Raw genomic sequence first — 13,490 nt, 5'->3', positions numbered from 1 at the left:
GGACTCGCTGCCTTGTTTTCCCCTGTAGGCTCGTTTTTTCTTTTGCTGTTGGTAGTGATGTTTGCCAATTCCCACCTGATGTTGTGTGGGAGTCCAGACTGCTCCAGACCTGTCTGAATAACGGCTATCTTGCATAACGTCTTCAGACTAGGGTTTAAGTCTAAGATGTACAGGTCATTCACTTTAGCATAGATCATCAAAAAAGATTGGTTATCATTTTTGACGGCGAAATTGTTGACCATGTATTGTTTCCACCCTCCAAAGAAGACGATACGATCTCCCACCATGCCACAGCACTTTATAGCAATCTGTTTCCATAATTGTGTTGGCCAGTCAGGGAAACATGGGCCTTTCCCCCTGAGCTCAACCTTCGTCCAGGAGAAGGTCTCTGGGCTGAATTTAAACAGATCATTGTTGTCTTTATGAATCCCGCCATATATGTACAGCTCTCCATTGTAGGCAAAGGCTGAATGATACTCATGTCCTTTTGGACTGAGTTTTGGAGAACCCGTGCTTAGCCAGCAGTTGGTCTCTGTGTCAAACACTCTGATCTTGCTGTATTGGTGCTGTCGGCCCCAACATACAAACATCTTTGTCCCGATGATGGTCGCAGAATGAGGTAGTAAAGTGTTTAGTTTACATGCAGGTGGAGTGCCACTGGTGTTAATGAAAGACCAGACCATTGTGGCGGTGTCCAACTTGTAGATGTCGTTAGTCCATAGCAACGACCGCGTGCCGTATCCTGAGAAGATATACATGACGTTCCCCAAGACACAGGCTGAGTGACTGCCCCTCGCCTCTGGAACAGTCCCAGAAACCAGAGGCGTAGACCATCTGAGAGTGTCAACATCGAATGCATAAAGTGTGTTGCAGTACCTGTCCCCTGTATGCCCACCCCAGAGGTAGATGATCTCGCCTATCGGCACAGCTGTGTGGTGAAAGCGCCTGGAGGGAACCCAATTGTGGTCCTCAGTTGTCACTGGGGGCAACTTCGTCCAGCGCAAAGACACTATGTCGAAGTCATAGGCCTCAATCTGATCACGGCCCGAAATGGATTCCTCTCCGTAACGGCGGCCTCCAAAGCAGTACACCTTGTGTCCCACTGCCGCAGTGGCATGATCGTCTCTCTCAGGCCCTCCTTTCACCTGCGCCGCCCAGCTAAACATTGTACTAAACAAACTAAACAAGCTAAACAAACTACTGAACAATACTACTTAAATTGGGGATTACATCGCCTTTATATATCGTTGGCTACAGTGCTAATGTCATCCCGGTGATGTCACTGTATGGTGACGTCAGAGGTCCGCCGGTCAGCCGGTCGTCCGTTAAGCCAATTTAAATTTAGGAAGATACGTATGGGACATTAAGTGGGACAGCTACACTTTGTTGTAATCTGCAAAATCTGTCAATATCCCAATGTTGTCTTGAATTATTGCTACAACAACCCTTGCCACTAAATTGACACTAAACAGTGGATTATTCTAAAACGGAAAAAACTTAAAACTGCGCAAAAAGAATAAATCATGGGTATAAAAGACCAAAGGTTCGACTGGTTGTCTAAACCTGAGTCAAGACCCGCTGTGATGGTATCCAAGCAGGAATTAAACCGAGATGCCCCTTGGCAGTAGAGGGAGAGGGAGAATCAGTGGGAACAAATCTGTGGGACGTGACTATCTGGGTTGTAAAGGCCAGCTACCCGGGTTTGTTCGGAGGACAACGAGTTCTCTTGTAGTTGGAGCCGAACTGGTCGATGTCTCAGTGGGGTCTGTATTGATGCTTCGTGTCTTAGAGTAGATGTCTTTGCATATCGCCGATGGATCAGAAATAACCCTTTGCCTTTTATGTCGTTGGCTGCGCTGCTGGTGTCATTGCGGTGATGTCGCTGTGCCCCATTCATATCCATATAAGGAGCCTTGATGTCGGTCATGCCCAAAGATAGGGTCTATGATGTCAGGCCTGGATATTTCGGTTAGCCCCATGTATGGAGCTTCCAGGAGGGGGTCTATGATGTCAGACCTGGGTACATCAGATATCTCCATATATGGAGTTCCAGTGGCGAGTCTATGATGTCAAACTTGGTTATGTCAGTTATCTCCATATATCGGGATGTCGGGATGGAATAAGTCAGTTATCTCCATATATGGGTGTCCAGGCATACTGAACACGGTCTACATCGCTGTGGTATCCACTTATGACTAATGCTAGCAAGTATGCTCTGAAACGTTTTTTTACAGTTCTTAAAGGGATATTTCACTTTTTTTTTTAAATGGGTTATTTTATCGTCTACTCAGGCTTTTGTGAGCACTGAAGTTGCTCACTTCAGTATTTAGATATTTGATATTCATTCCATCAGACGCTCCCCTTCCTTATATAAAACCCATTATAACTTCAAACTCCAGTTTAACCATGATAGATTCATCAAGAACACCCGTCCTTGGTTCTGGTGACTTACCGCCCTCCTAATACGTGAGGGCACATTACATTTTTTTTTTTTTTTTTTTTTATTGTATTAATTATTTTCCATCTTCCCAAACAAATATTAAAAATACATTTAAAAAGTAATTGGAAAAACAGTGACCAGAACCAAGGACGGGTGTTCTTGATGAATCTATCATTGTTAAAATAGAGTTTGAAGTTACAATGGGTTTGTATAGGAAGGGAAAAATAATATCAAATATCTAAGTACTGAATCAAGCAACTTAAAAACTGTCTGGGGTGCTCACTAAAGCCTGAATAGACGATGAAATGACCCAATCTTTTTTTTAAGTGAAATATTCCTTTAATTACCTAACTTAGCTGAACAAAGTTTGTGCTCGGTTGGAGTATGCTGCAGCCATTATTCCTGCCGTAGGTAAACATCTTCATTTCTAACCTCCTTACCCTCTCCAACCAGAATTCACTGGCCTCCATCGACTCCGAGCTTCAGAAGCTGAAGGAGATTACAAACCATCAGAAGAAGAGGGTCATGGAGATGATGTCATCGCTGCTTAAAGACCTGGCTGAGATCGGCATCGCTGTGGGCAGCAAGGACATCAAGGTTGCAAGTCTAAAGCCTTTCCACACACGAGTATAATCAGGATGTACTAATGTCCAATCTACTTTGAACTCATGTCTCCCACTTGTATGAACAGATTCCTTTTCTCTTGTAAATGTTTGACTAAGACTTGTTGCTTATTCATTCATTCAACCTTTATTTAAACCATAGGATTGCATTAAGAGAGAGCCCCTCATTGCAGCTAAATACAGTTAATGACAGCAATTAATCCATTTTGAAAGTCTTACAATTCATGCCATATCATGCCCTATGTCGGGCACAAAAAATATGTCTGTTCTATAACAAGTGCCTTCTGTTGGCTGCTTTTTAGCCAAAGCCCCGCCTTTACAGTACCAGACCTGACCACTATGGCCTCAACATCAAATGTACATCGTCTTGGGTCTCGTCATGCCTTCGTCTCCCCTCTGTGTCCTCCAGCAACAGGAGAGCAGTGGCCTGATTGACGAGGAGTTCACGGTGGCCCGCCTCTACATCAGCAAGATGAAATCCGAGGTGAAGAACATGGTGAAGCGCAGTAAACAGCTGGAGAGCACCCAGACCGAGAGCGCCCAGAGGCTGGAGGAAAACGACAAGGAGCTGGCTGCTTGCCAATTGCGCATCTCCCAGGTAACCCCCCCCCCCCCCCCCAACCACCACCACCACCGCCTGTTGTCATGACAGCTGCTGCTGCTGTCAAGGAGACCACTGTAGTGTCAGATGTGGTTATTGTTAGAGGATTTGTGTGGGCTGTGAGTCAAAAGGCAGTTTAAATAGGGCCACAGGGGGTGGTACTCCAGAAAGACTATGTGGATTCAAGTCCTTGCTAAAATTCGCTGAATTTATGGGTATGGGTGAGACAGAGGCTCTTTGGCCTGACCCTGCGGTCATCGTGCAAGACTAGCAAAGAAATGTGAATACCCCTCCAGGATCATTACAGTCTTATTTAAAAATAAAAAAATCTGATAGCAATGATTACTATACAGCAGAGCTTCCCAAACTTTTTAGCTCGAGAACCAAAAGAGAAATTTGATGTCTCCCTGGGACCCAAACTGGTGAAAATAGCCGATCTACAAGCTTGTAGATCTACTTCTTAAAAGTCTTTATTTGTTTATGGAATGTCTTAGATTTGTTTCCATTTATTTATTGATGAAAGTCTATTGAAACAAAGAATTAATTGATGGAAATTCTTTGATGGTTCCACGACCCACACATGGGTCCCAACCCACTGTTTGGGAAACAGCTCTTTAGTAAACAGAAAATACATTTTCCACGTCAGGATACCAATTTCATCCATTCAGGAGAGAGAACTCAGGATACAGGGGAATTGGAAGTGATGAAACACTTAAGCAGACAAAATTGGAACTGGAATACAAGCTGATAAATGATCCTTGTGGGGCTCTCCTGATTGGCAGAAATTTAGAACCCACCTGAAAATGTCTTTTTTGTTTGTTAAAGTGAGATGGGGAGACCCCTGTTACTGAACAAACACAACAAACCTTTTTGTTTTAACCAAAAAAGATCACTTATTAAGCATTAAGCCACTTGAGGTCGCAGTATACAGAGTATTTTAGAAATGCTCACATATATTTATGGTCACAGTCACACAACCATGATGCTGGACAAAAAGGCATATTTTCAAATGATTTGCTCTAATGACATGATTTCAACTGAAATCATTGTCGACTGACCAACACTTTGGATGGAAAATACATAATTTATGTGTGTGACCGAAGTGTGTTAAGATCCTGCCTACTCGGTCTAGTCATGGAGTTTTTGTTAATCGAAATCCTACCTCCTGTCATTTTACTCTGATTACTTTTTCATAAGCGATTACTTCAATGTTTTTTTTTTCTCTGTCCCTTGGTTCTCGGCTGTGTTTAGCATGAAGCTAAGATCAAGTCCCTGACGGAGTATCTCCACAATGTGGAGCAGAAGAAGAGGCAGTTGGAGGAGAAAATAGACTCGCTGCACGAGGAGCTGGTCCAGCTCAGTGCCCAGGGTGAGGAGAGCTGTCTGGAACACAACACAGGTCCATGTCCTAAGTCCATGTGTAACAATATGAAACCGTATAGGTCCATTTTTACACCCAGAGTTAAACTAATTGGGGCAGCAATGGCCTAAAGGTTCCCGGTTCGACACCCCCCCCCTCTGACCGACAAGAAAACTCTGGGTGGGGAAGTGAATGATGACCACCACTCACCCCTCCCTCAACACCGCTTAAGTGCCCTTGAGCAAGCCACTGAACCCCCACCGCTCCAATGGATCTGCTCAGTGGCGAACAGTCTTAAGACTGAGGTTGTACTGGGCAGTTCCCAGGTTTTTATTTGTGCGCGTGTCATTGTGCAGGGGTGTGGCTGAAAAAGAGCTCTCATGCTTAGCATACCTACCCTGGGTAAATATTACTGGTTTATGCCAGTAAAGTAATGTGGATTGAAATTCCTAAGCTTTCCATGCTAGGTATGCAACCTAAGGAATTGACCTTTAGTCATCTAATTGAGGATTTATTTAAGGGTTTGCAGTGGCTTAGATTATCTGTTAGCACCACCTGGTGGTGTATGATGTGTATGCAGTGTCCTGTTGCACCATGAGAACTGTATGACTATGTATTTTGTTGGTAGTCATGTGCTGTGTTAGGAATTGTGTTGCCACAGCTGCACACACAAAAACATATATATACATATTCTTGTATGAACTATCTTTAACAGTGGGGCTGCGACTATAGAATTATAACCATAATCAATTAATCTGTTGATTTTTTCCCCCCTTCTGATTATTCAATTAATCAATGTAAGTAATTAAAACAATAAGATTACGGTAAAATAAGGTAATTATTTATGAAATAAATAAATGCTCATCCCAAGTTACCTGAGCCCAAATAGACATTTTGAAATTGAAAAAGCTGATATATTTTCTGTTGGATGATAATGGATCATTTTATTAATCATTGCACCACATACAGTGTCCCTGGTGTTAAAATGTTTCTGGTATTTCCCCATCCAGAGAAGGTCCACACGATGGAGAAAGAGAATGAGCGACAATCTGCTAATGAAGTTAAGGTATATGCACACATCTTAAACACGTCAGCTTTGCACACACTGCATTATGTCGTGTTCCCAAACAATATACATACTGTGTGTGTGTGTGTGTGTGTGTGTGTGTGTGTGTGTGTGTGTGTGTGTGTGTGTGTGTGTGTGTGTGTGTGTGTGTGTGTGTGTGTGTGTGTGTGTGTGTGTGTGTGTGTGTGTGTGTGCGTGCGTGCCCACGACAGAGAGAGATAGCGAGAGAGGGAGAGAGAATGAGGGTGAGTGAAGCAAGTCCAGTGTGTGAGTGCAAAAGAAAAGAAAAAAGAATGCACACACTAAACATTTGGCATTGTTATATACATACTGTGTGTGTGTGTGTGTGTGTGTGTGTGTGTGTGTGTGTGTGTGTGTGTGTGTGTGTGTGTGCGTGTGCGTGCATGCGCGCGCGTGTGTGTATAATTGTTATTGTATATTATATTATGTTCTCTCTATATATATATTGTGTGTTTTATAATAAGTCCTATGTTTGGCTGTGGTCAGGAGGCAGTGGAGAGACAGATCCAGTCTCACAGAGAAGGTCATTTGAAACAGATCAGCAGCCTGAGAGATGAACTGGATGAGAAGGAGAAAATGATGACCGACCTGCAAGAGTTAGAAACCACTCATATATGCATATACCTACACATACAAGAGCACATTCACTTCACACCTAAAACACCCATACACACAGATACAGAACCAATGCATAGACACACTGACTGACTCTTTATCGTGTGTGTGTGTGTGTGTGTGTGTGTGTGTGTGTGTGTGTGTGTGTGTGTGTGTGTGTGTGTGTGTGTGTGTGTGTGTGTGTGTGTGTGTGTGTGTGTGTGTGTGTGTGTTCAGTGTGAACCAGGAGATCATGTTGGAGCAGGACAGACTGAAGGCGGAGCATGACAAGCTCAAGACTGCCGACCAGGAGAAAAGCCGCCAGCTCCACGAGCTCACGTACGTGCTAACGCTAATTCACTGAATGAGTTGCACAGCTGCCAAGTTTGTTCTAGAGCCTGGTCGATCCTTTTGTTTGCTTATAAATTCAATGTTCTCAAATAGAAACTTTAATCAAATCTCAAGTTTTTCAAATTGATTAGACTTTGCACTTTTGGACAAAATATCAGTTAATCTGTCGCGTAGGCCTCAAATAGCGGGATCGGTGTCGAACCCAACATTTTGGCATCGGTTGGGCTCTAGTTAAGTACGCACGCACGCCATTAAGAATTAGTGACAGAGTGCACTTTGTAAGAAAGTAAGAAACATTCCTCATTTCACTATTTGTATTCTGGTTTAGTACAAACTAATATTGAAACTGAAAGTAAGATAAATCTTTATCCCTGTGGGGAAATTCAGGTGTCATATAGCAGCCAACAGCGGTAAGAGTGAAACATTGGATAAGTACAGGTAAACAATAGTGTCAAGAACCAAACAAAATAAAGTAAAAAATATAAACTACGGTAGAAATTGAAAGTAAGAGAAACCTTTACCCCTGTGGGGAAATGCAGGTGTCATATAGCAGCCAACAGCAGTAAGAGTGAAACACAGGGTTAGGGTGAGAGTAGTGTCAAGAACCAAACCATGGTAGATAAAGTAAAATATTAATAATAAACAGAAACTGAAATTAAGAAGTGTTAATTACTGTGTTTCACTATTTGTATGCTGGATTTAGGCAAACTAATATGGATCCTTCCAAATGTTGCAATCTTTGTTGCTTGAATCTGTAGCATAACTACTGTAACTAAATGTTGTTCATTCTGACCGGCTGTCCTTTTCACCTCACGTCTCTTCGCGCCCCCCTACGACGCCCCCTGGTATAGATCCATAGCTGCTGTTACTTTGCATCTGTTTAATTTGATTATTGATTTGATTATTTATAGCGCACGTTCATGCTACCGCAAAGCACTTTTCAGTCCACACTTGGACAATTACGTTCAATAATGATTCCCAATAGAGACAATTAGAAGTGCATGTATTAACTGCATGTATTAAAGTTCTGGACTGATTTCTGTCATTTGAATTTCATAGAACACAGCATGTCTTCTATGGAAGCATGTTGCACAGCGAAAATAGCCGATCTGCAAGCTCCCAATGCGGCTAAATTTTCGGTTATTATTTTAAGATTAGAGCATTTGAAGTGGTCAAACTCGCAATATGTTCAGAAGTGTCTTTCATAAAATCTTATCTAGAAGATTTCATATAAAAGCAAAGGTTAATGCCTCAATCTGCAATTTCTTCACCTGGTTTGCACTGCAGTATGTAGAACAGCAGGAACAATGTTATTAAAACATCATAATTCTACATAATTGCGTTATTAATTGTTTAGGAAACAGCACTTGTATGGGGGGGCTCCTTTCTCACTGTTTCACAAATCGCAAAGACTACAAACATTTTATTTTGCTTTCATCCATGTAAGTGGAGTGATTGTCTGGCTTTGTTTTTGTACAGGGTGATGCAGGACAGAAGAGAGCAGGCAAGACAGGACCTGAAGGGACTGGAGGAGACAGTAGTGAGTTCTTAATGTGTGCATGTGGATTTGTATGCTGTTTACACACACACACACACACACACACACACACACACACACACACACACACACACACACACACACACACACACACACACACACACACACACACACACACACACACACACACACACACACGAGAGATTGGTTGGAGGGTGCGGATTATTATTTTCATATTTGCTTGTCTGCACTCTTATCACCATTCCAATATGCATGGTATACACTGTAGTTTGTTAACGGTTTATTTTATCTAGCATTGGCTACAAACTATTCTTAAAAACAACTGGGTGGACAACAATGGATTTAGATATAACTTGTAATCTTTTGGGGGAACATTTGTAAAACATATGTTGATATTATGGTAAAAGATTTCACCTGACTACAGCTTCTCCTGAAGTAGTAATTAACTAGGTTAATTTCAAGGTTGACGAACATAGTATGTGTCAACGCAAAGTTTATACGTAACCCATTTAGACCTGAGGACCGTATAGGCTTTCCCGGCCTTAATGGGTTAAAGAGTGTATTGGCCCAAAATATGAATAAAAAAACTCTACTTGTGTTTCTATATTTTGTAAGTGGAAACCTCCATTCTGACCAGGTATCGGGGAAAATAATGCCCATGCAATGTACAGTATTTTCTCATGTCTTCTGTGACCTGGTTCTCTCTGATGACTCATACAGGTTAGGGAGCTTCAAACCCTCCACAACCTGAGGAGGCTGTTCGTTCAGGATTTGACTCAAAGAGTCAAAAAGGTAAAGGTACAGCGTTTCAGTGTTTAACTGTAAATCAACACACGAAAGTCTGGAAGCCTCTGTGTATCATCTTTAAAAGTTAAAGATCTTATGCTAGCCTTTTTACAGTGAATTGTTCTTTTATTTTCCTTGTTTACTAGAACACATTATTGTCAACATTTTTGGAAAAGAGTTGATAGTTGGTTTGCTTCATTGATGACCGCTAGAAGGATTATATATTGTACCATTTTATATGGTTCTTTATTAATTCAAATGGTCCCATATGGAACCTGTTTAGATTCTATATGGAACTATTGGTGATGCTAAAGCTCGCTCACACACACACACACACGCGCGCGAGCGCCCCAGCCATGCATCTTTAATCCTGCAGCCGCACCCCAATTAAAATTTCCCTGTGTTTAAATTTTAATGAGCCCGGGGAAGACAAAAAAGAGTGTCTGTGATAAGTAGGTCATGGGATTCTTCAAAGGTAACATGTGTAAATAAGGGATTCAGTTTCTCTACAGATCACTGACTGGGCTCCAGCCTCCAGGCTGAGGCTCATTCAGACAAGCTACAGTCAAACGTGCAGTGGTGTACATACAAGTACAGTAAATACTGAAGCAAATACTCAAGCATTCAAAAGTACATATCACGAAATACATTTTCAATCAATCAATGCATTGCTGTATTGAAATTTGGAACATTTCCCCCAAATGTAAAGAAAACAGTGAAAATAGCAGATCAATGAGCTTGTAGACCGGCTGTTTTCACTACATTTGAAATAGGGCTCAAGTGGTTAATTCACAATATATTTTCGTACGTTTGGGTCCCAACAGTCCCTTCCTAAAATGTTGTGGAGTCAAAAGTACAATGTTTCTATCTGAAACATTGTACTGAAATGTGCTTGCAAAAACTGTCCACCACTGCAAACGTGCACTGACATTATATTGAGTCATACCCACTAAAATTCCCTGCCTACTGCCTCTGTTTTGATTTACAAATGGGATATTTTATATTGCGATGCTACATGTTGTGTGTTAGATCAGCTATTTTCGACCACATCTGAATAGACAAATCCGATTTGATCTCTTGCAAATAACAGTGTGGACAGTCAGTCCTAAAGATCATTTTTGAGAAACAAAATCGTATTTGCCTGCAGTCTGAACAAAGACTGTGTGACATGTTGGCCAGCCCTTGCGTGCAGCAAAAACAACCTTTAGGAAAAAAAAAGAAAAGGAATGTAAACCCTGTATAATTCTGAGTGTTGTGTCTGAACAGAGTGCAGAGATGGACTCTGAGAATACAGGAGGCAGTGCTGCCCAGAAGCAGAAGATCTCCTTTCTGGAAAACAACCTGGAGCAGCTCACCAAGGTCCACAAACAGGTAAATTATTAAAAGTCACCATGTTGCCCATGATGTCAAAAAGTGTTGTTTCAGGGCACGTTGTTTTGCGTCCCTGGACGATTATGATGACACGAAACGGCACGATTGACATCACGGGCATATACAGTACTTCTACCTAAATACACAGAAGACATTGGGTATTTTTTCCCACACTATATATACAGTATACAGCACAATGGATTTAGGTTCAAAATCAGCAAAGTTTCCCTTTAGCCACATGAACCCTAGCATGCACATTTTGGACATGTTATAATAGGCAAGCATTTGGTGAAAATATCACTTCTACAACTTCTGCAGGATCTGCTATTTTCAGCTTAGAGATTTGGTGTAGAGGGGGAAAGGGATAGGGGGAACCCGGTCAACAGAGTATATATGGTTTTAAGTGGTAAGTATTATATTGTCTATCCGTCTACCTAGCTGGTGCGTGACAACGCTGACCTGCGCTGCGAGCTTCCCAAGCTGGAGAAGCGGCTGCGGGCCACAGCGGAGCGGGTCAAAGCTCTGGAGGCGGCCCTGAAGGAGGCCAAGGAGAACGCGTCCAGGGACCGCAAGCGCTACCAGCAGGAGGTGGACAGGATCAAGGAAGCCGTCCGGGCTAAAAACATGGCTCGCAGAGGACACTCTGCTCAGATCGGTCAGTAGAAAGAAGAGAAAGAAAACACACTCACTCACACACACACACACACACACACACACACACACACACACACACACACACACACACACACACACTCATCCTTCAACCAAAGTCATTCCACTGAGCAAATCTATATATAGTCATCACTCATCATACACTTTTCACGTGAACATGTGATGTGATTAAAATTCGATGTGTGTGTGTGTGTGTGTGTGTGTGTGTGTGTGTGTGTGTGTGTGTGTGTGTGTGTGTGTGTGTGTGTGCGTGCGTGCGTGCGTGCGTGCGTGCGTGCGTGCGTGCGTGCGTGCGTGCGTGCGTGCGTGCGTGCGTGCGTGCGTGCGTGCGTGCGTGCGTGCGTGCGTGCGTGCGCGTGCGTGTGTGTCTGTCTCCAGCCAAGCCCATCCGGCCGGGTCAGCAGCCAATGGCCTCTCCCACAAGCATCAACGTGAACCGGGTCAACAGCCTCCAAAACAACCAGCCTGCAGTCATCAGGGGAGGAGGTGTCATCAAACAGGAGTAGACAGGGTACTATTTACAGTTTCTCTAATGCACTGGTTCTCAAACATTTTCCAGTCAAGGACCCCCAAATTTGGCCACGGACCCCCATCTGAAAAGATTTCGTGCCAGAGACCCTCAGAAGAGAAGATTTGTGTTAACTTCTACACTTAAAGGAGAATTTCGGACTAGGCCTTTTCTTACCTTCATATGAGGTTGTTAACTCCCCATAAGAGTAGTCCAGGAGCTCAAATTCATAATGTCTCGCGAGATTTCCGGAAGAGAGTCTCCCCCGGCTCTTCCGGGAGTCTCGCAAGACGAGATTTCAAACGTGATTTCAGCAAAAGCTACTTTCACAACACTAGGGTGGCTCTCGTGTGACAATAATACTGCAGTGACTTCCCTGAGCTGAGCTGAGCATTGAAGCAATGTTTCAGTCCGTGTGAACCTACCTCAGGCATCTGTATTAACAAATTAAGCTGGGGACACCCTGGAATCTCCTCAAGGGCCCCTGGGGGTCACTGGATTGAGAACCACTGGCATATAAGGTTTAAGTGGTTAACAAAATAGGTGGTAGATAAGCTCAAAAGATCAGAGAAAGGGTTTCCAATCGAAATCCTGTTATAGTATAACATTCTATGGATATTAACAAAGAGCTAATTTGTGTTTAACATGCCTGGTTTTATTGTAACAAATGTATGGTTGTATATAAGCTACTGGAAATGCTCAATCCCTTGTTTGTATAGTGTGATTAGATAGACTTTTCTTAGTTTGACTCCATTTCTTATCTGTTTCCCCTAACACAGCTGCTGTAGATGGAGCATGCACCTTCAAAGGAAGATTACCACGGCGAATTGCTACATTTCACAGCAGTGAATCATAGCAGGGGACGATGGTTCCAATGTCAAGTATAAATATGAGAGGTACACATACTCCAGTATGGGTTTTCCTGTATCTTGCAGACAAAAGAAAGAAACTAATATTAACACAAATCAATGCATTGCTCTGTTTGTTTTCCACGTACAAATGTCAGTGGCAAGTTGAGGCAAGTTGAATGTCTATGTAATTATTTCATAATAATAAAAACTCATAGGATAAACTCACTAAAAGGAGTGGAAATCTCGATGGAAACACCCTTGTCCAATTAATTCACAAAGTGTACTCTTCAATTCCCAGCTCACTTGACATGTTTTTACTGGTGAAAAGCATAAACATTATTACTGCTCTGTTGTACAGTTAAGAGTCTGCAATGATATGTTTTCCCTCCTTTTCCTCCCAATTTAGTCATTATGCCACTTTCCAATTTTCCCCTATGTATATAGTCCCTGTCACCGGCGCAAACCCCTGCAGTTCTGTGGCAGGGGGTAGGCAACCATGTATCTCCTCTGATACACATGAAGTTGCCAGCCGCTTCTTTTTACCTGACAGTGAGGAGTTTCGCCAGAAGGGCGTAACGCATGTCCTCGCCGGTTTCGTTCCCATGCTGAACAGGCACTTCAAACAACTTGTAGGAGTCGCTAGCGCAGCAACAGAGATCCCCTGCCAGCTTCCCACCCACAAACGCGGCCAATAGGCTCTATGCACAGCAGCCATATTGGAAAGAAA

General features: G+C 42.8%; 1 protein-coding gene across 1 annotated transcript in view; it reads left to right on the top strand.

Moving 5' to 3' along the window:
• Positions 1–13,490, top strand: part of LOC311038872 (kinesin-1 heavy chain-like) — a 31,111-nt gene extending 17,621 nt beyond the window's left edge. The window contains exons 15-26 of the mRNA XM_084048491.1: positions 2,894–3,037; positions 3,473–3,661; positions 4,916–5,033; positions 6,035–6,090; positions 6,598–6,707; positions 6,943–7,044; positions 8,536–8,596; positions 9,296–9,367; positions 10,628–10,732; positions 11,171–11,387; positions 11,783–11,915; positions 12,692–13,490. Coding sequence (XP_083904617.1) covers positions 2,894–3,037; positions 3,473–3,661; positions 4,916–5,033; positions 6,035–6,090; positions 6,598–6,707; positions 6,943–7,044; positions 8,536–8,596; positions 9,296–9,367; positions 10,628–10,732; positions 11,171–11,387; positions 11,783–11,910 — 1,302 coding nt within the window. The 3' untranslated portion in view covers positions 11,911–11,915; positions 12,692–13,490. The remainder of the gene's footprint in view (positions 1–2,893; positions 3,038–3,472; positions 3,662–4,915; positions 5,034–6,034; positions 6,091–6,597; positions 6,708–6,942; positions 7,045–8,535; positions 8,597–9,295; positions 9,368–10,627; positions 10,733–11,170; positions 11,388–11,782; positions 11,916–12,691) is intronic.

This window comes from Gymnoscopelus microlampas, assembly GCF_963454915.1.
Source record: "Gymnoscopelus microlampas genome assembly, chromosome: 22".
Lineage (NCBI taxonomy): Eukaryota > Metazoa > Chordata > Actinopteri > Myctophiformes > Myctophidae > Gymnoscopelus > Gymnoscopelus microlampas.
The sequence above is the reverse complement of the archived record's forward strand: the minus strand, read 5'-3'. Positions and strand labels throughout refer to the sequence as shown.